This window comes from Hylobates moloch, unplaced genomic scaffold (genome assembly GCF_009828535.3).
Source record: "Hylobates moloch isolate HMO894 unplaced genomic scaffold, HMol_V3 SCAFFOLD_4, whole genome shotgun sequence".
Lineage (NCBI taxonomy): Eukaryota > Metazoa > Chordata > Mammalia > Primates > Hylobatidae > Hylobates > Hylobates moloch.
The window spans coordinates 38,952,653-38,973,151 of NW_026652279.1; the positions used below are offsets into that span (position 1 = coordinate 38,952,653).

General features: G+C 41.6%; 2 protein-coding genes across 4 annotated transcripts in view; one reads left to right on the forward strand and one right to left on the reverse strand.

Annotated features, from left to right (window-relative positions):
• The window catches only part of SLC49A4 (solute carrier family 49 member 4), an 81,799-nt gene extending 65,558 nt beyond the window's left edge, over nucleotides 1-16,241 (reverse strand). Inside the window, exons 1-2 of the mRNA XM_032150014.2 lie at nucleotides 15,775-16,241; nucleotides 4,366-4,459 (exon numbers count right to left, since the gene is read on the reverse strand). Coding sequence (XP_032005905.1) covers nucleotides 4,366-4,459; nucleotides 15,775-16,117 — 437 coding nt within the window. The 5' untranslated portion in view covers nucleotides 16,118-16,241. The remainder of the gene's footprint in view (nucleotides 1-4,365; nucleotides 4,460-15,774) is intronic.
• A 1,222-nt stretch (nucleotides 16,242-17,463) lies between these two features.
• Nucleotides 17,464-20,499, forward strand: part of HSPBAP1 (HSPB1 associated protein 1) — a 60,279-nt gene continuing 57,243 nt past the window's right edge. For 2 of the 3 annotated variants that reach the window (XR_009213103.1, XM_058437423.1), the window contains exon 1: nucleotides 17,501-17,678. Coding sequence is in view for 2 of the 3 variants with exons in the window: in XM_058437423.1 (XP_058293406.1) it covers nucleotides 17,615-17,678 (64 nt within the window). In the remaining variant the exon portion in view is untranslated. Of the gene's footprint in view, nucleotides 17,679-20,499 lie in introns of all 3 variants that reach the window. The other variant, XM_032150013.2, reaches the window with a different exon arrangement.

Consider the following 20,499-nt stretch of genomic DNA (forward strand, 5'->3'; position numbering starts at 1 on the left):
TTACGACAAAAGTTGAATATTCTCCTGAGTTCTCTCAAGTTCTCAAGAAAGAATTCTCTTGAACTTCTCTTGAGTTCATGCCATTTATATTTCAACTTCTGTAATTGCTTGCTCATATATATTACCTATTTTCCTATTGAGTTGCTATTTTTCTTATTGATTTCAAAGAACTAAGGAATTACTCATTTGTCTTATTGTTGCAAATATTTCCCAGTTAACTTGTCTTTTGACTTTGTTTTATAGTGTATTCAATCATAAAGATAATCTAAATTTTTACATAGTCAAATATATCAAGGCTTTCTTTTATGGCTTCTGGGACTTGTGTCTTAATTGGAAGGCCCTCTCCACCCTCAGATTCTGTAAAACAGTCATGTTCTAATACTTTTATGATTCATTATTTACATGTAAGTCTTTGATCCAGCTGGGATTTACTTATGTGGTAAGGGAGGGATCTAGGTTCTTCTTCCTATTTATTCAGATAGCTAAGCAGCTGTCACAAAATCATTCACTAAACAATTCACCTTTTTCTGTTGGGGTCATTTTAAACATAATCCTGCCAGCTGCAAAGTATTTCACAATGGAGTATATTTCTAGAAAATCTATGTTTACTAGAACCAAACTATTTAATACATGTTGGTAAACGTTAAGTATTGTTAATATTAATGAAAATTACACTGAATTGAAAGATAATGTGGCACATGTTTACCTATGTAATAAACCTGCACAGCCTGCACATGCATCCTGGAACTTAAAATAAAATTTAAAAACATACATGGCATGTGTTACGGGAATCACTGAATACACCTATGATTAAGAGTAGATATAACTTACTATAAGTTCACCCTCCAGAAGTCCTTAAGTTGTTTACAGGGAAAGCAATATAATAATACTTCACACTATAGAGTAATAGCGCTCATTGCAATAGAGTGATGGCTTTTACAATTTTTGGGGGTATTATTTTGTTCCAGATCATAGAAGAAAAAAATGCTTTATAATTTGTTATGCCAAGTTCCTTATTTATCTAAGATGTTATAAGAGAAACGTGGCAAAATAATTTTGTCCTGAATTTTCATCGGTACTATGCAAATAAAATAAATACTGATACTATATATAAGTAGAACACCGTTAGGAAGAGCTTGTCAGAATGCTGCTATTCTCATGTCTTGATACTTAAGGGAGCTAAGATACAGGAAGTCAAGGGTACAGGGGAACCATTCCAAATGGCTGGGTCAAAAGCTCAAAAAGCTCCGAGTGAAACAAGGCCACAAAAACACAGACTTGTAAATGCTTGTTTCAACACTGGCCTTCCCTGGAACATCGGATGGAGACTGAAGCTTAAAAATGATGGCTATACACCTGATTTGTTGAAAATACGTTCCAATTATAGCATTTTCATTTTAACAGCTGCATCATGCATTGTTAATAATACTGCTTAAAAGGTATGCTTAAAGACTACAAAATGAAGTCTTATTTCAAGGGGTTAATACTCCTATATTCTTTATAGATGAATGCATAAGATTGAAAATTTAATTTATAAACTCTTTTTATGAAAGATTCAATTTCTGGACTTTTTATTTCTACTTCTTACCTGTTCTACATTTGTTTACATTTATTTATGAATTGTTTTTCATACCACCTTCTCCAACAAGATGGAGAGTCAACTCTATTATTCCCAGAATTTTGTATATGGAAAGGATATAAAGGGATATGAGACTGGAGGCAAGTAATGGTATGGATGGCCCAAAACAGAAGAAAAACTAGCAAAAATATTAATAGGTATTTTTTTTTTTAGACAGGGTCTCGCTATGTTGCCCAGGCTGGTCTCAAACTCCAGGCACAAGAGATCCACCTGCCTCAGCCTCCCAAAGTGCTGGGATTACAGGTGTGGGCCACTGCACCTGGCCTTAATAGGCATTTTAAAAGAAAGCAGTGTTGAATTTAAGCTTACATGAAAATCTGTACTTAAAATCTGTGCATGCTTGAAAAAATACACCTCTGGGTGTTTGAAAAATTAAGAGCATCTCAAATACAATAATGAGACTTGTGTTAAAATCTAACTCAGAAGGATGGAAAATTATGACTAGCTTTCCATAGGAACTTAGATGATTGTCTTACCTCCCTTTTCAAATATGAACCCTTGTACCCTAAATTTTCTAGAACGAGAACACATTCTGAAATTCAAAACTGAACATTTATTTTGAAACTGAAAAATTCTGTTCCAAAAGAAAGTCAACATCTTGTCCCTGAAATCCACTCTCCCCCACTTCTATGTTCCCCATCTGTTAATGGAATCAACAATTAAACCCAGCATATCACCTCCCATCTCTTTTTCTCACACTTCCCCTCAGGTCTGTGCCATCCTTTCCATTCCCCCAACTTCCCACAGCATGGAATCATTCTGGACTCCTTTCTCTTACTTCCCACATCTGGTCCATCAGTAAATGGACCAGAATATAATCAGAATATAATTACATTTTGAATATTCAAGATGATCAGAATTTGACCACTTCTCACCACTCCCACTGCCACCACTATGTTCCAAGCCACCATCATCTCTCACCTGGTTTATTGCACTCGTTTCCCAGCTTCTTTTACTTATGCCCATGACCTCAAGCTTCAGTCCATTCTCAAAGGAGCAGCCGAGCACCATGGCACTCTCAAAACCCCCAGTGGTTTCCTAGCTCAGAAAAAGCTGAGGAGCTGACGTGGTCTTGAATCTGGTCCCACACTCCCACTACCACTCTATAACTGCTCTGACCTCATTTGCTACCTGCTCTTCTCATGCCACACCAGCCTCCCTGCCAGGCATCCCTGTCCCTCTTCTGCCCTGAACTCTTGCGGTTCTCTCTGCATATAATGCTTGATTCCTAGATACTGCATCATCCATTACTTCTGTCAGGTTTTTATCCCAAAAGGTTATCTTCCCAGTTAGGTTTTTCTTTCTGAAATCTCACCATCCTTTCCTCGCCTTTTCATATCCTTCTTTCCTATTTTGTTTTACCCTCCACAGCACATACTATGTATTTTACTTATTTATCTAGTTTATTGCTGGTTTCCCTGAGTGGAATGAAACTACATCACAAACATAGTATGTAATGTAATGTACATTATATAGTAAATTACTATGTAAATGTACTATGTAATTTACTACATTACATAGTAACTTTTATCTGCTTTGTCTTCTGTCATATTCCCAATGCCCACAAAAGAGGTTGGCACATAGTAGAAGCTCAGTGAATTCTGCTGAATGAATGAATGACCTAATAAATGAACCAACAAAAGAATGACTCCAGCTTGGGGTCCCACTGTATCTTTCCAGGTCTTCTGCCTGCAATCTCTACCCCTTATAATCAAGCCTACATATCTCAATCCATAGTGAATATAACATAGGTCTGATACTAGCGCTCCTCTGATTAAGAGCCTAAGGGGCTTTCCACTATCCAGTGAGGAAAGTACACTGTTAATAATATAGGATGGCATCAAGACCCTTCAGAATCAAAATATCACCTTCTAACCTCATCTCTTTATATCCCATTCTTACACCTTAATCTGTAGACCAGTATCTCTCAAACTTGGGTAATTCATGGGTCCTTCTGAAAGGGAAAAAATTTCTCAACGACTCTCAAGGTCACATTCAAGGACCCCAGTCTGGGAAACACTAATTTAAGAAATTAACATTCTGGTCAACAAAAATACCTTTTTATTGCAGATTATTACTGGTAAAATAATACAGTATCATAACCAATATAAAAACAAAATTTAAAACCTTCATATACCTTACACTCCCTAAGAATAAATCCATGGTCCCAGTTGCAGAAAGGCTGCTACATACAAATAAGACTACCTATCCACCCCAGAAAAGGCCTATGCTTACCTGCCTCCATGGCTTCACTCTTGCTATTCCCCCATCCTAGAATACCCTTCCCCTGACTATAGTTACCAACATTCTACTCATCATTCAATGCCAAGTTTAATTACCACCACCTTTATGAACTCTTCTTTTTGATTCCCACAGCCAAAACTTCTCCTAGTCTCTTGAGGCAATTTTGTATTTCTTCTGTAGCATTAACTACACTATTATATATATAGTATGTTATATTATTATACTTACAAATGGTATGTTATACTATTATTTTCTCATGATTATTATTGTTCCTGGATAATATGAAGATTAACTTGCTCTTTTTATTTCCACAACAACTAGTATAGTGTCTTCCATATGACAACTGATGTCAATTAAATTAATCATCATATAGAGTAAAAAAATAAATGCTTCTATAAATATGACCCTTTACCGATCTTCTTTAAAATTTATACACATAATAAAATGAAAAATGTGGGAGAAATGTTATTTACAGGATTTACCTTCTTTTAAGCATTAAGTCTGATATAGGTATGCATCTTAGACCAGTTCCCAAAACCATAAGGAAGGATGTCAGGAGCACAGTTATCCGGAGACCTAAAATGAAACAAAAACATTGAAATTATCTTGATTTTCTCCTAAGTCCAATGTTAAAAATAAAGATTATTTTTAGTCAATCACACTGATATTATGGCTTTTCTGTATAACTTTAAAAATGGAAAAAAAAACAACGAACCCTACATGCTGAAAATGAAATGATGGGCTGGACATGGTGGCTCACACGTGTAATCCTTGCACTTTCAGAGGCCGAGGTGGGCAGATCACCTGAGCTCAGGAGTTTGAGGCCAGCCTGGGCAACATGGTAAAACTGTCTCTACTAAAAATAAAAAAATTAGCCGTGTGTGGTGGATTACACCTGTAATCCCAGCTACTCGGGAGGCTGAGGCATGAGAATTGCTTGAACCTGGGAGGCAGAGGCTACAGTGAGCTGAGATCACACCACTTCACTCCAGCCTGGGCGACAGAGTGAGACTCTGTCTCCAAAAAAAAGAAAAAAGAAAATGAGATGATTCTAACTTTAATGGAAAATAGGAATGTTCATATCAAAGATAGAGGAAGAAGTTCTATTAGCTCTAATTTTTCAAAAGGAATGTCTAAAATGTTCCATTCAGATATAATACTTAAAAATATGGCAAATAATTTTAAAAGACTAGATATTTTAGTTTTATATCTCTAATAGAAAAATTTGAATTTTCAAATGTAAGCTGCTAATAAAAAAAAAACTCTTAACTGTCCCTAAAAAGTATTTTAAGGTGATAGATTATTGCCTTAACTTTTCTCAAAACTGACAACTAGGGAACTACATATTTTATAATCAGAACAAGCTAAGGTTGTGAAAGGGTCATAGGAAGTGGTCCTTTAGAACTCTCTGATTATTAATATAATCACAGTCTTTATTTTTTTCTTGATTTATCCGATGGTTTTCATTATAGAATAATGCTTAATAATGTTAAAAAAATCACGGCTTAGGACTTTAGAAGACAACGTGGATCAGATAGTTTTTTCCCCCTGTATTCCAAACACAACAATTACTTTGAAAATGTGTGTCAGTGGTTGGTCACACAGAGGGCAAAATATACAAATATAAAAACAAGATAATCAGAAATAGACAACAATAGTCTAGCTATGGCAGAATAATCTAACAGAACTCTATCTTCCTATTGTTGGAATGCTACGCCTCTCTTAATACTAAATTAACATATCTTACTGTTTGTGGCAGCCACATCATACAGGTGGTTCATACAAAGTCTATGGCAAAGGTGGCCACATTGCTTCAAATTTTTCCCAAATCCAACATCACCTTGAAACCACTTCACACAGAGAATAGACATAAACTGATTAATGTAATATTTCTTTTTTTTCCAGGGCTCTCTCTCTCTCTCTCTCTCTTTTGGCAGAGGGTACATGGTTAAATGTTTGGTTTTTAAAGAGCTACTCTGCTTGAAGAAAATTGAAAGTCAACAAGACTATAACTATGCAGATCAAACATAGCAAAGAAAATAAACTTGAGGTCCAGATCAGGCACACACGCTATGTTAAGGATAATTTGTGATATGAACTGAATTACTTTATAATATTCTTATATAATCTGGATATGATTAATACAATTTACCAGAAGGAATACCATAGGGAACTGTGCTTCTTGGTAACAAGTAATGCATACATACTGCTCATTTACTGCTTCTACTAACAGAATACAGACTTTAAAAATCACATTATAGCCATACGAAACAGAGTGCAATTAATGAAACGTACATACGTGGTCATAAATATCCTAAAATCACAAAATGTTGCTCTTATAAGGATATACTGGGTACCCTAGGAGATACTGAATATAATTTTTATAGGTTGGGGATCATAAGGCTTACATTCTACATGATATTTATTTTTTTCTAAAGAGTTTGTTTTTAATTAAGGTAAGCAGACACCAAGCAAGCAGTGAGGCACTGTTTATGGCCATATAGTCCAATAACCAGGCTTCCCATTGTTACTGCTGAAGGCTACCATACTTTACTCAGTTATGCTTTTTATCAAATATTTAACAATACAACAGCTAATTTATTTAAGAGTAAATAAATTGTGAAAAACTGCTTATTAAAGCAACCTCTGGCCAGGCGTCGTGGTTCACACCTATAATCCTAACACTTTGGGAGGCCAAGGTGGCAGGATCCCTTGAAGCCAGGAGTTTGAGATTAGCCTGGGTAACACAGTGAGACCCCGTCTCCACAAAAATACAAAAATGAAAAATAAAGCAACCTCACAAGTACAGTGTGGTGGCTTTCTTGTGTATTTTTAATTGATGCCAAGTGTTCTTTAATCTATCCCAGCTGATGATCTTGAATAAAATGCTTTCTTCATGTCACTCACATCTTGACAAGGCATGACTCTCTAATTCCATGTAATCAAAAAGATATCAACTCATCAAGGGAAAGGAGTTATGAGGACCCCAGGAGAATAGCCTAATATAGTTTGGATATTTGTCCCCACTCAGGTCTCATGTTGAAATGCAATCCCCAGTGTTGGAGGTGGGGCCTGGTGTGAGGTATTTGGATCATAGGGACAGATCCTCATGAATGGCTTGGGCCATCCCCTTGGTGATGACTGAGCTCTTGCTCTGAGTTCACAGGAGATGAGATCTGGCCCTTTAAAAGTGTGTGGCACCCCCCTCCCCGACTTTCTCTCTCCTGCTCCTGCTTTCACCAAGTGACGTGGCTGCTCCCCCTTCACCTTCCGTTATGATTGTAAGCTTCCTGTGGCCTCCCTGGATGATGAGCAAATGCCAGCACCATGTTTCCTGTAAAACCCGCAGAACCGTGAGCCAATGAAACCTCTTTTCTTTACACATTACCCAGCCTCAGGTATTTCTTTATAGCAACGTAGGAACTGCCTAACACATTGGCTTCTGGGACATATAGGACTGTTATATAAATAGACCCCAAGTGATTACAACAGTAATAGGATGTAAGTGCAAAAGCCATCTGTGAACAATTTCAGAAAAACAAACATCATTGAAAATAAAAATATTTCTTTTCAAACATGGCATCCAGCATTCAGAATGCTTCCTTTCAACAGATGTGATAACCCCTTTTGCTGGGGACCCATTGGGTGTAGGAATGGAAATCTCCACAGCAGATGTCTAAAGAATCAGGCTGCAGAGTTGACTAAATCCCTCCCCCACAACCCACACACCCATAGTGGAAGCATGGAAAGTCAGCAACAGGCACAGAGCTCACCTGGTAAGACCACCCTTCCCTGGCTCCACACTTCCATCAGCTGAAGTGAAGATGAGCTCTGCTGGCTCCGGGGCAGATCCCCTTTTCCCTGCTCATAACCCTCACAGCCTTGTCACCCCAATCTGCCTTGGGGATTGTCAGAACTAATGACATCATGCCTGTTTTTCCTGTTTAAATCAGACACAAAAGAGTCAAGATTCACAGGTCATCTTTATCCTGATATGGCTTTATACATCCCCTAATGAGACCTCATCTCTGCCTCCTACCTCCTCAACTCCAGACACCTTCCTCTGTGCCTTCTGGAGTGCTCAGGCATAATCACTGCAATCCCTACCTTCCTAAGCTCTTCTCCAAACATTCTCTCTACCTTCTTACTCCCAGAGAAATCCCTTACATTGCTTTCCCTGCCACTTCCAGATCATTCCTACTCTCTCTGCCCACAAGTTACCTGGTCTTTTTTCTCTCCATGCTTTTAAGGATTTCTCTTTATCACTGGTTTTAAAGAAGTATGACCATGATGTGCCTTGGTGTAGGATTCCTTATGGGTCTTCTGCTGGGATTTTTAAATTTCTTAGATTTGCGGGTTTATAGAAGTCATTAAATTTGGAAAATGTTCTGCCATTATTTCTTCAATTTTTTTGCACCACTCCGTCTCACTCCATGCTCCCCCTGCTTGCTTCTCTCTCTTTTCCTTCTGAGACTCCAATTACATGCATATTAGGCCACTTAAAATTGTCCCACAGCTCACCGATACTGATGTTTTTTGTTTGATCGTTTTTAGTCTTTATTTCTCTGTGTTCCATCGTGGACAGTCTCTAGTGCTGTATACTCAAGTCACACGACCTTTTCTTCAGCAATGTCTAGTCTGCTGTTAAATCCTGTCCAGTATTTTTTTTTTTATCTCACTGATTATATTTTTCATCTTACACATTGATTACATTTTTCATTTCTAGAAGTTCAGTGTTGTTCTTTTTCTGTCCTCTGTCTCTCCTTAATGTGCTCATGCTTTCTTCTATCTTCTTGAACATTTGTAGTATGTTTGCAGAGGTTTTTCCATTCCAGGTCTTGGGAACATGAACTATTCCCAGCCTGTGTGATCCTGGGGAACTGTTCTGCCTACTCTTTTTTGGCAGTCCTTCCTCCAGTCTTGGCTAATTTTCTCACACGTATCCTCTGATCAGTTTTCTGCTGAAGACTCAAGAGGAACACCCTGCAGATCCAGAACATTCTCTGTGAAGTTTCCTCCTCTGTTGTTTTCTACCTTAAGAATTCTAGCTATGTTGGTCTCTTTGAAGTCTCACCTCCGTCTCCCCAATTCAGGAAAACTGCTGGGCTCTGACTGAGCTCCCCATTTCTGTACTCCTGCCTGGAAATTCTCTCCGGATGGTAAACTGAAGCAGTCATAGGGATCACTGCCCTGTCCTGCCCTGCCTGTCGCCCAATGTTTGAAAACCATTGTTTTACATATTTTATTTTGTTCTAATATTTATTTATTATTTTTTAGAGATAGGGTCTCACGATGTTGCCCAGGCTGGTCTTGAACTCCTGGCCTGAAGTGATCCTCCTTTCTCAGCCTCCCTAGTAGCTGGGATTACAGGTGTGCCATGCCTGGCTCCTGAAATTTATTTAGTTCCATATATTTTGATTTCTTATTTTTCATTTTTAATTAAGATAGAAGGATAAATCCAGTTCCCGTTACTCCATCATGGCCAGAACAGCCTTTGGTCTAATTTTTTCTGACTAATACCCACTGCTCCTTGCTGCGGTTGTCTACAGACCACCACACACCTGCCTCCAGGTCATTCGCCTTCACTGCTTAAAGATGTCTTGGCTTGTTATTACTCCTCAGGACACTACTCCTTTCATAAACTTGGTGATTTCAATATTCACTAGATGATCCTTTCAGTATGCTGGCCTCTCAGATCTCTGACCTCTTGTTCCATGGTCTGAGGTACACTCTTTGCCCTACCTCTACCATCCACGCTTTTGGTTATACTCTGACCTTATCTTTACCACAACTGCATCCATGTCATAATCTCAATTTCTTTTTCTTTTTTTTTTTTTGAGATGAGGTTTTGCTCTTCGTCTGGAGTGTAATGGCGCGATCTCGATCTCAGCTCACTGCAACATCTGCCTCCTGGGTTCAAGCGATTCTCCTGCCTCAGCCTCCCGAGTAGCTGGGATTACAGATGCCCGCCACCAGGCCTGGCTAATTTCTTGTATTTTTAGTAGAGAGGGGGTTTCTCCCTGTTGGCCAGGGTGGTTTTGAATTCCTGACCTCAGGTGATCCACCCACCTTGGCCTCCCAAAGTGCTGGGATTACAGGCCATAATCTCAATTTCAAGTACCCCATTCCTCAACCATGGCCTCCTCTCTTTGCCATTCATTCCCTCTAGTAGTCTAACAAGAACAAACTGTTGATTCAACATGGAATGACGGTTTGGGAGCTTGCTACTTCTTCTCAACCACCTCATGTGTTTCCTTTGTCCTCCTTAGATTCCATGGTCCATTGTCAGATTGCTCTCTACCTAACCCTCTACTCTTGGCCTGTACTTTGTCAGTCCTATTCACCTGGTAAAACTGCAACTCTGGTTAAATCTCTCTGCCAACTCTGCCCATGCCTGTACTTGCCCAGCAGAACAGGCTGGAGGGAAACACACAACCATGCTGACTGGTCTCACTTCAAATTAATGATCAGTCACTGAAAGCAGGGCCTCAGTGCTACCCAACAATCCTACTACAATTTCCTAAACCATGTGTTCTCCATTTTTCCATAAAATAGTTTTATAATTAATCCTCTCTGCAGTAACTGTTCCCCTATTCTCCCTCATCAAGGGATCATTTTGTTTCTTATTTTTCTGAGGGGAAAAAAGCAAAGATAACTTCTATAAGTTCTTATCATCCACCATCTGCACCTCTATGTGTATACTCTATCTTCTTTCCTGTTACTACTAAAGAATCAACAGTCAATGCTTCTATCTAAGACCAACTTGTCTACCTGTGCCCTGGAGGACCGCATCCCATCTTGCCTACATGGCTACAGCAGTTCCTCCCTTTCCCTCCGGCATCATCAATTTCCCCCTTTTTATGGAACTGTTAGGATGCTGCATTAATACATATGCTTTAATATCTCTTACCGAAAAAAGAAAAAAAAACAAAACAAAACCCAGACCTCCTTAGTACCCACATTCCCTCTGGCTACTGCCCATTTCTCTGCTGCCCTTTATGGCATAACTTCTTGAAAGAAATGTCTACACTCACTGTCTTTGATTCCACTTGTTGCATTTTATTTCAAACTCACCACATCATTCAAGGGAGGTGATTCTTTTAAAGGACACCAAAAGATCCTGATGTTGCTAAATCCAGTGCTCTATTCTCAGTCCTTACTAGCTGGTTCTTTCTTATCGCCCCAACCTCTAAAAGTTGGAATGCCCCAGGGCTCAGTCCTCTACTCCAGGGAAACTCCACCCTTCTCCACAGGTGATCTCACCCAGCCCCATGACACTTTTTATATTTTTCTTTTTTTTTTTTAACCAATAAGAATGAACTTGAACCAGCCCCACTACTTTAAATACCACTGTAGGCTGACAACTCCCAAATATACTGCACAGGCCTCTCCCCTTAACTCCATACTTGTATATCCAATTGACAGTTTAATCTGTCTACTTGGATATCTAACAGGCATTTCAAATCCCTGATCTCCATGCCATCTGCTCCAAAATTGTTCTCTCTACCATCTTCCACAACTTAGTAAACTGAAGCTCTATTCTCCCTATCAGTAATACTAAAAAATTGAGAAACAGCTTAGACTCATCTCCTTCCTTCACGCTCCACATCTCATCCATCAACAAATACTGATGAATCTACTTTCAACACATATCTGCAATCTAACCACTTCTCAAATCCTCCACTACTATCACCTTAGTCAAAAGCCATCATCAACTCCCATCTGGGTTATTCTACTAGCCTAACTTGTCTCCCTGTTCTGGCTCTTGTCCTGAAGACAAGAGCACAGTCATCGTTTTACTCTTCCACTTAAAGCCCGTCGATGGAGTGAGCCCTCCTCACTCGATAATGGCTGAGATGCCATTTAAGAATGACTTACAAGGCCCTGTATCTCCTGGCCTCTCACTACCTCTCTGACCTCATTTCCTACCACGGTTTCCCTCACTGGCTCTACTCCAGTCACAAAGGCCTCGCTGCTCTTTCTTGGATATGCCAGACAAGTTTGGAATCTTTATCTTTGCTGTTCCCTTTGCCAGAAACAGTCTTCTCCAGAACTAACATGTCAGACGTCATTTTTCCTTCAGGTGTCTGCTCAAATACACCTTATCAGTGACGCCTTCCCTAAAACCCTATGTAAAGTATAATACCACTCTATCACATTCCCTTTCTCCTTTACCCTGCTTTATTTTTCCCCAAAGCAAGTATCAATATTACCAGGTGACATACTAAATATTTACCTTTTCTTGTTTGCTGTCTGGATCTCCTTACTAAGAGGAGGGTCTGTGAGGGCCATATCCCCAATGCATGGAACACACTGGGTTGCTATCTCTTTGAAGCTTTCTTTAGTTAGCTTCGAAGGCACACTTGGTCTTGGCTCTACTGTCTCTCTAGCTAGTCCTTTTCTGTCTCCTTGCTGGTAAATGAAAAAGGATGGGAAGGTACAAACCCATTTTAGGAAGATAACCAGTCTTCTATGCTAATCAGGCTGGGGCTTGAGGCAGCACAAAGGCCAAACAACCACCTACCCTCCAGGGTGCAAGACATTTTAGTGCCTTGCTTGAGCCTAGGAGTTCAAGACCAGTCTGGGCAACATGGTGAGACCCTGTCTCTGCAAAAAATACAAAAAACTAGCCGGGCTTGGTGGTGCGTGCCTGTAGTCTCAGCTACTCAGACGCTGAGATGGGAGAATCACCTGAGCCCAGGGAGGTTGAAGTTGCAGTGAGCCACGATCACACCACTGTACTCCTGCCTGAGTGACCAAGTGAGACTCTGTCTCAAAAAAAAAAAAAAAAAAAAAAAAAAAGATATTTTAGTACCCAAGGATGCCAGAAGCAAGAAAGAACTTGCTTTCTACATGCGTAGATGGAACACCTGTAGCAGTAAAGCCAACATATAAAAGTGTATTTGCTTTCTTCCACTAAAAATGAAAACTACTTCCTAATAAAGAGAATTTTAAAATGTATTTTTTTATTGCTTCAACCAAAGGAAAATATAAAATTGAATTCACCATATAGTCACAAGAACTACTGAATAACTGAAGTACCTTATTTTATAAAGTGAACGGGTAGTTTCTAATTTATCCTGCCATGGATAGTAGGTACAATTATAATAAGAAGGGTGCAAATTAACATTTTTCTACCATAAAAATCAAGGTTGGCTAAATTTGGTGAATAATATTGAAAAATGCTCTGGATAGAAATAAAAAGAAACTACAAGACAGCATTTTCCCCTGAATTTAGCCAACCTTGTTAAGGGAATGACCAAGGAATTACCACAGATTGGAGGAAACTAAAGAGAAATAACAACTAAATCCAACAGAGGACCCTGGACCGAATCCTGGAACAGAAGAAAAACACATCAGTGGAAACAAATAAAATCTTTTTTCTTTTTAAAAAACTATTATTGTAACATTGATTATAGGTAAAGTACTTCTTTGGGTTTGTTTGTTTGTTTTGAGACAGGGTCTCATTCTGTCACCCAGGCTGGAGTGCAGTGGAGCAATCATAGCTCACTGCAGCCTCTACTTCCCGGGCTCAACTGATCCTCCAACCTCAGCCTCCCCAGTAACTAAGACTACATACGTGTGCCAACATGTCCGGCTAATTCTTGTATTTTTTGTAGAGTTGGAGTTTCACCGTGTTGCCCAGGCCGGTCTCTTAACTCCTGGGCTGAAGTGACCCACCCACCTCAGCCTCCCAAAGTGCTGAGATTACAAACGTGAGCCACTGAGCCCAGCAGAAACCCAAAGAAAATCAATAGTTTAAAAGTAAACAACAAAAACACAAAGAAAATCTCCCTTTGGTAGGAGAAACCCTTCCTTGGCATCTAGCACACATCCTCTGCAAAAGTATTTGCTCTAGCTGGAAGTTCTACAACAGTCAAGACGTACCCATTCAGGGCTGGATATCTTTGTTAGAAGGTTCTTCCTTTATTGCTTTGAGTTACATTCCTTTGTAACTTGACTCAGTCTAGTTCTTCCTCCTAGAACAATACATAAGTCTGATTCCTCTTTTACTTGATCTTCACATAGTCTATATCTTGCCTCAAGTTTCTTTTTGAAGTGTGATATACCCAAGTTCCCTTCATTTTACACATCATGATTTTTATACTATTTATCATTCTTATCGTAGAACCTTTAAAGTTCTGCAGTTTGTCAAATGGCCTTCTCAGAATCAAGCTCAGAACTAAACACTAATGTAGAGCCTATCAAACTATTTCGCTTCTTGTTTTGGACACTATGCTTCTATGCCTAAACTGTCCTTTCTTTTTTAGCAGCTACATTACATTGTTGATCATTAAGGAATTCACAATCAACTAGTCCTTAGTCTTTTTCACATGGATTCCAATGAAGGAATTCCAGTGAAGGAGGAGAGAAGGAAGTATAGCTACTAACATCATCCTGCTATTCTATTCTCTTAATAACCAACTAATTTTGAGTGCTAACTACATGCCAGACAACTGCAATTCTATACCTACCTACACTTGACTTTTGCTGAGGTCTGAATGTATTCCCCTCAAATTCATATTTTGTTTATGTATTAATTTTTCTGAGATGAGTCTTGCCCTGTTGCCCAGGGCGGAGTGCAGTGCTGCCATCACAGTTCACTCCAGCTTCGACCTCCTGGGTTCGAGCAATCCTCCCACCCCAGCCTCCCAACGTGCTGGGATTACTTGGGCCACTGTGCCTGGCCTCAAATTCATATTTTGAAATCTTAACCCTCAAAATCATGGAATAAGAAGGTGCAGCCTTTGGAAGGTGATTAGGATATGAGGATGGAATCCATGTGAATAGGATTACTGCCTGTATAAAACAGATCTCAGAGGGATCCCTAACCCCTTCTTCCATCTTATGTTATAGTGAAAAGACCACTGTGTAGAAAGCAGGCCCTCACCAGACACCGATTCTGCCTGAGCCTTCATCTTGGACTTCCCAGCCTCCAGAACTGTGAGAAATAAATTTCTGTGTTTATGAACTACCCAGTTTATGGTATTTTGTTATAGCAGCTCCAGTGGACTAAGACAACCTTCCAAATCTGACTAAAGAACTCATTGCAACAAAACTTATAAAAGATTGAACAGAAACTGTACAAAGTAGCTCCCAGGCATTATTCAATTAATATAAAATCTTGCACAACAGCCTCTTGAGGGTAGACTGTCACTACTAATCATTTATCCATACTTATGCGGTAAGTATGCCTTGATTCTCAGCCCTATGGCTTTTTTTTTTCTCCTCAGAGAATCACACTGGCAAGTGGTAAAGTGAGATGTACAGGGTACCATTCTAAGAAAGCATCTTCACTCATCTGCAAGCTTTAATTGAAAGTCACAAATCTCAACTGAGAAAGCCATCTAGTCACATACACACATTTTAAAGCTGCCGAGCACCACCTTCCAGAAACCAAAGTGTCAGATCTGAGTTTCCCAATAGCTCTTCCTGGGCTGGAGTCATCTATTATACAAAACCAACTCATTATTTCCTTACATATGGGCACCGTCAATCTATTTTCCGACCTTTCATTCTCAACATCCCCAAATCCCTTTGAAGTCAAAGCATCAGTCATTTTTGTCAGGTGTAAAACACATAAACTGCACGTGCACGGGATGCTCTGATGTTCACAATGTGTAAAAACTTGAACATTTAGAGATCGCTTAAATCCCTGGTGTTGCATAAAGGGCCTTGATAAAAAACATAAATATTTGCAAGGTAGCCTTTCCATATTTGTCGCTTTGGGGACGGAGGGTTCCTAAGTCAGAAATGGAATGCTAGCAACACTCTCACCTCACACAACCCCTATGCTGGGGCCAAGGGAGGCGGCTGGCAGGCCTGGAGCGCGGGCAGGCGCCGGCTCCCCGAGGAGAGACAGCGCGGGCTAGCGCTCCCCGACCCCTCACCTCTCTTGTCCAGGAGCCACATGAACGCGAAGCAGGGCAGGAAGCCGATGGGCCCCCACAGCACGAGCAGCGCGATGTCCCAGCTGGAGAAGCCGTAGGCCTGGCGCGCCGAGTTCTGGATGGGACCCCAGGTGTTCCAGACCAGGCCCTGCAGGAACGCCAGCAGCGAGAAGAGCAGCAGCACCAGCCAGCGGCGCCCGTACACCCGCCCGGGACCCGGGACCGCCGCGGGCAGCGCCGCCGCCGCCGCCTCCCGGCTTCTCCACGAGGCCCCCAGCCCAGGCCCGAGCCCGGCCCCCAGCAGCGGCTGCCTCTCCTCTTCGCTGCTCCAGCGAGAGCCCATGGCGACGCGTCGCCCGCGAAGCCACTGCCGGGCGCAGTCCAGGTCACCACCGACTAGCCCAGCGCAGAATCGTCCGGAGCAGCAGGAGGCGGAGGCTGCTGTGGTCGCCCTCGGCCTCCGGGCCGCGCCTGGTGCGCCTGCGCGGCCCGAGCCGGGCCGGCGGGGAGGCGGGGCAGGCGGCAGGGAGGCTGGGGTCAGCCCTCCCCTCCGCGGGTGGCGAGGAAACACCGGCGAGAGGAAAAGAGCCGGGTCCCAGACGGAGGGCAGGTAGCGCCGAAAAGGCAGGGACCAGCGCGGCTGAGTCGCGAGAGGGAAACTCCCAGAGAGGCTGTATTCGAGGAGGTTGGGCAAGGAACCCTGGGGTGTTTGGAGGAAGTGTCCAAGTTAAATCTTGTGCCTAATAAACAACTCAGTGACCTGTTAAATGATCTCACTTAACCTAATGCTTGCTTCTATTTTGGGCTTATTCTTATTTTTGTTGAGTTAGTAACTTCAGAAATTATAGGCGGAGGATAAGATTTAGGCGTAGTTGGTCCCAGGGGATTATCTCATAAAAATCATTTCTTGTGTACAGTAAGTACTACCTATTTTTGTTATTTTTTTGTCTTACATGTCCAAAGAGGAGATTCCAAACTAGCCAATTTCATTCATATATATGTAAGCTTTTATACCCATTTCGCCTGTCAGTAGGCGAGCAATAAAGGTATGTCCAGTGAAGTTGGAAGATGTTTGCCCCAAAGATCCACCTCCAGTGATTATGATTTGACCACAGGGTAAACGAGAAGAAAAGTGTTGTTGATCTCTTCACACAGCTGTTTATTTTGGTATACAAATTCAGAAGCCTGACAGCTGTGGATTAGTGTCCTTGAAAACCTAAGTCAAGCAATTTGGCTTGTCTGGATCGGGAAATGAGTCACAGGGAACGCAATCACAGGGTTCTTTGCCCGAGGTTCGTGTTTCCCGGCAGCCACTAAAATCGGGAGTCAGGTTGCCACCAGAAGGGCAAGAGAGGTGTAAGAGAAGCGTGAGCTAGCCTCGCATTCCAGGCTGCCAAGAGCGGCTCGCGAAAGCTCATGGCAGAGACCCATCCCACCGCCGGAGCCCCACTAAGCGGCAAACCTTCCCCTAAAACTCCAATCCTTTAGGGTGGAGAAAAGCCGAGGCGGAAAGGAAAGATCTGACTAGAAAAGGAGAAACAGAAACGAAGCTAAGACTACAATAAAGAACGCTAAGGTCCGGGTTAGGTAAAAAGCGCCACAACTCAGACCACGTGTTTGTATTTCCACACCCGGGGGATCAAAACAAAGCTGCGTGGTCCCGCCCAGCATCCGTCACGTGACCTCCACGTGAGCGCCGGCGTTTCCGTAGGAGCCGGGCGGGAGTCGCCGGGGCTGCTTCCTGTGGTGCAGCTTTGGGTCCCGGAGTTTGGCCCTTACTCTGACCCCACCCCAGCTCCGCTCCGCCTTGGGTTCCGGCAGAACCCGCCTTGCGGTAGCCATGGCAGCAGGCTCCGAGGCGACCACTCCTGTGATCCTTGCAGCTGGGGCTGGAGAGGAGGAAGGTATGTGCCAGGCTGAGGTCAGACCTTGAGTACAAACCCAATGCCAGTTGACTCTCGTGGCACCCCTCGTGGGGCCGTTTGCCTTAGCCCCATCCCAGTTCTCTCTGGCCTTGCATTAGACTGTGAAGAAAATTCTGTATTTTCTAGTGAGCGTGGCATTTCTCAAATTGTGGCATCCAGATTTTTGATCGTCGTAGGGTAGCCTACCAGTGCTGTTTCACGCATGGGGTGTTATTTTTGTTTTGTTTGGTTCTATATTTGCCCATCGTTAGCTAAATAGGGGCGTTTTGAATGTTAGAGGGGATTAAAATTAAATTTGTGAAATTGAAGGCAACGTTTGAGATTAATGGAAGTTATCTGAGACATTTGTGAACAGGGATTATGCGCTTTTATTCTATTTCAGTGAACCCTGGTTTAGCAAGTGGGAATGAGGTTTAGAGGCCCATGAGCCTGAGATCCCTGTTATTATTCATTGAATGATTGCACCGTGCAGCGCTATGTTCTGAATACTGTCGCGGGATCCAGACACTTTTGAATATTTATAACAATACCTTTTCCAAAGGAGCCTAGACAGGAAAAAGAATGACTTACTATGTGGTCACTTGAACTATTCTACCAGTAGTACACTCTGTGAGGGTTGTTAGGAGGAGGGATCTCAGTGGGGAGAACATAAATGCTTCAAGGAGGGAATAGTTTGAGGTCGGCCTTTCTTTTTCTTTTCTCTCTTTTTTTTTTCTTTTTTGAGACGGAGTCTCACTCTATCACCAGGCTGGAGTGTAGTGGCACGATTTTGGCTCACTGCAACCTCCGCCTCCCAGGTTCAAGCAATTCTCCTGCCTCAGCCTCCCAAGCAGCTGGGACTACAAGCGTGCCACCACGCCCAGCTAATTTTTGTATTTTTAGTAGAGATGGGGTTTCACCATGTTGGCCAGGATGGTCTCGATCTCTTGACCTTGTGATCCGCTGAGGTGGGCCTTTCTGATTGGATGAGATGGTGACAAACTCAGAGAGTGGTGCTGGGGTTCAGGAAGTCAGGGAGCAGAAAAGGATGGATGTATTTAGGGATCAAATAGTTTGCTGAAGGGGGAGATGCCCATTCCAAGCAGAAGAAACAAATTATAGCCTCCTACTATCTGACCACTTTCTACCAGGGAGACAATCCTTGACCTTCATCTATACCTCCATTACATTGATCTTTCCATTTTCTATCCACTGCACCCCCTTATCCAGAATGTATGTTGTTCCTTTGAAAAATTCTCTTGTCCCTTCCTGCACTTTTTTCTGACAAAACTCTTACTCTGGATGAAGTCAATCTTTTGCCCTCTTTGTACCTGCACCCGTGCGCCTGAACTTTGCTGGAAAAAAGTCCTGCACAAATTGATGTCTGTATAAAGTGAAAATGGCCAAACTCTTGAATATTCAGTCAGTATGGGCTTGAGATCCCTCTGATCCTCTGTTTCTCTAGTGAGCCTACTAACTTTCTCCAATGACAAATTCCCAAACTCCATAACCTCTCTCTGCCTCTTTCTTAATTTCAGGTAATGACTTTGCAAGTCAGGTCAATTCTGCATCTAATCTGTCTACTTTTTTCCTTTCACTGTCAGACCCTACTTCAAATCATCCACATTTTCTCACCTCAGCTACTACTGTGTCTTCCTGACTGACTTGTGTCTCTGTTTTCTATTCTGTGCTCCTCTATCCCTTCTCCATTCTGCAGCAAAAAGTGATTCTTCCTTATGTAAAATTCTTCAGCGAATTACATTGCCCTCAGAAGTTAGAATAAAACCCAGACTCTTAACTGTGGCCTGTAATAATCCTTGGTCCGGGCTCTGCTGATGTCTTTAGCAGGATCTCTTGTCACTCACCTCCCCTTTGGCTTTTCGCATAGCTGGCTTAATCTTTAGGTTTTAAAGTATGTCACCACCTGAGACCTTACCAGACCAAACTATTGAAAACAGTCACTGTGATTTCTCTTGCACCCCCCAACCCTGGATGTTCTGGAATACAGCATCCTGCTTCTGTCATTTTACTTATTACAATCTGTAATTATTTATTTGTTTTTTCCATTAGATCATAAGTACCTTGAGGGCAGGACCTATGTCTGTTTCATTCACTACCATGTGCCCAGCTGCTAGTACAATGCCAGGCACATAGTTGGCACATGCCACATGTTTGTTGAGTGGATGAATAAGGGCACTCCATGCCAAGTCCAGAGGCAAAAGGAGAAAGCATGGCATGGTCCAAGAACTGAAAGAAGTTGGTGTCAGGAGTGGTAAGAAAAGAGGTATCCTGAAGGTTACCTTAGGCCTAGTTAAGGAATCTAGACATTAAGACAGTAGGAAGCCTTAAAGAGCTTTAGGTGAGGGAAATAACATGATTAGATTTGGTTGTAGGAAGATCACTTTGGCTGAAGGGTAGAAGATCGATTGGACGGAGAAAGACTGGAGGACAAGGTACTTAATCCCTTTGAGCCTCAGTTTCCTCCTCTGTAAAATGCATGATTATTGTGAAGATTAGAGTTAATATGTGTAGATTATCTAGCATAGTATCTGGCAGGAATTGGATATTCAAGAATGGTGACCATTTTTATTATTAATAGAAAGTGCCAGCCTTAGTAACTGATGTTGAAACTGAAAGAAAAGAAATTAGAGATGTTATGTAAGAGAATGAGAAAAATAAATACATTAAATAAAGTCAAGTGAAAGGGTCAGTACGTTCAGTACAATGATTAATACAATGGGAGTCATAGAAAAGTTCATTTTTAAAATTTTTTGTTTATTTTTTATTTTTGTAGATACAGGGTCTCACAGTACAGGCTGGT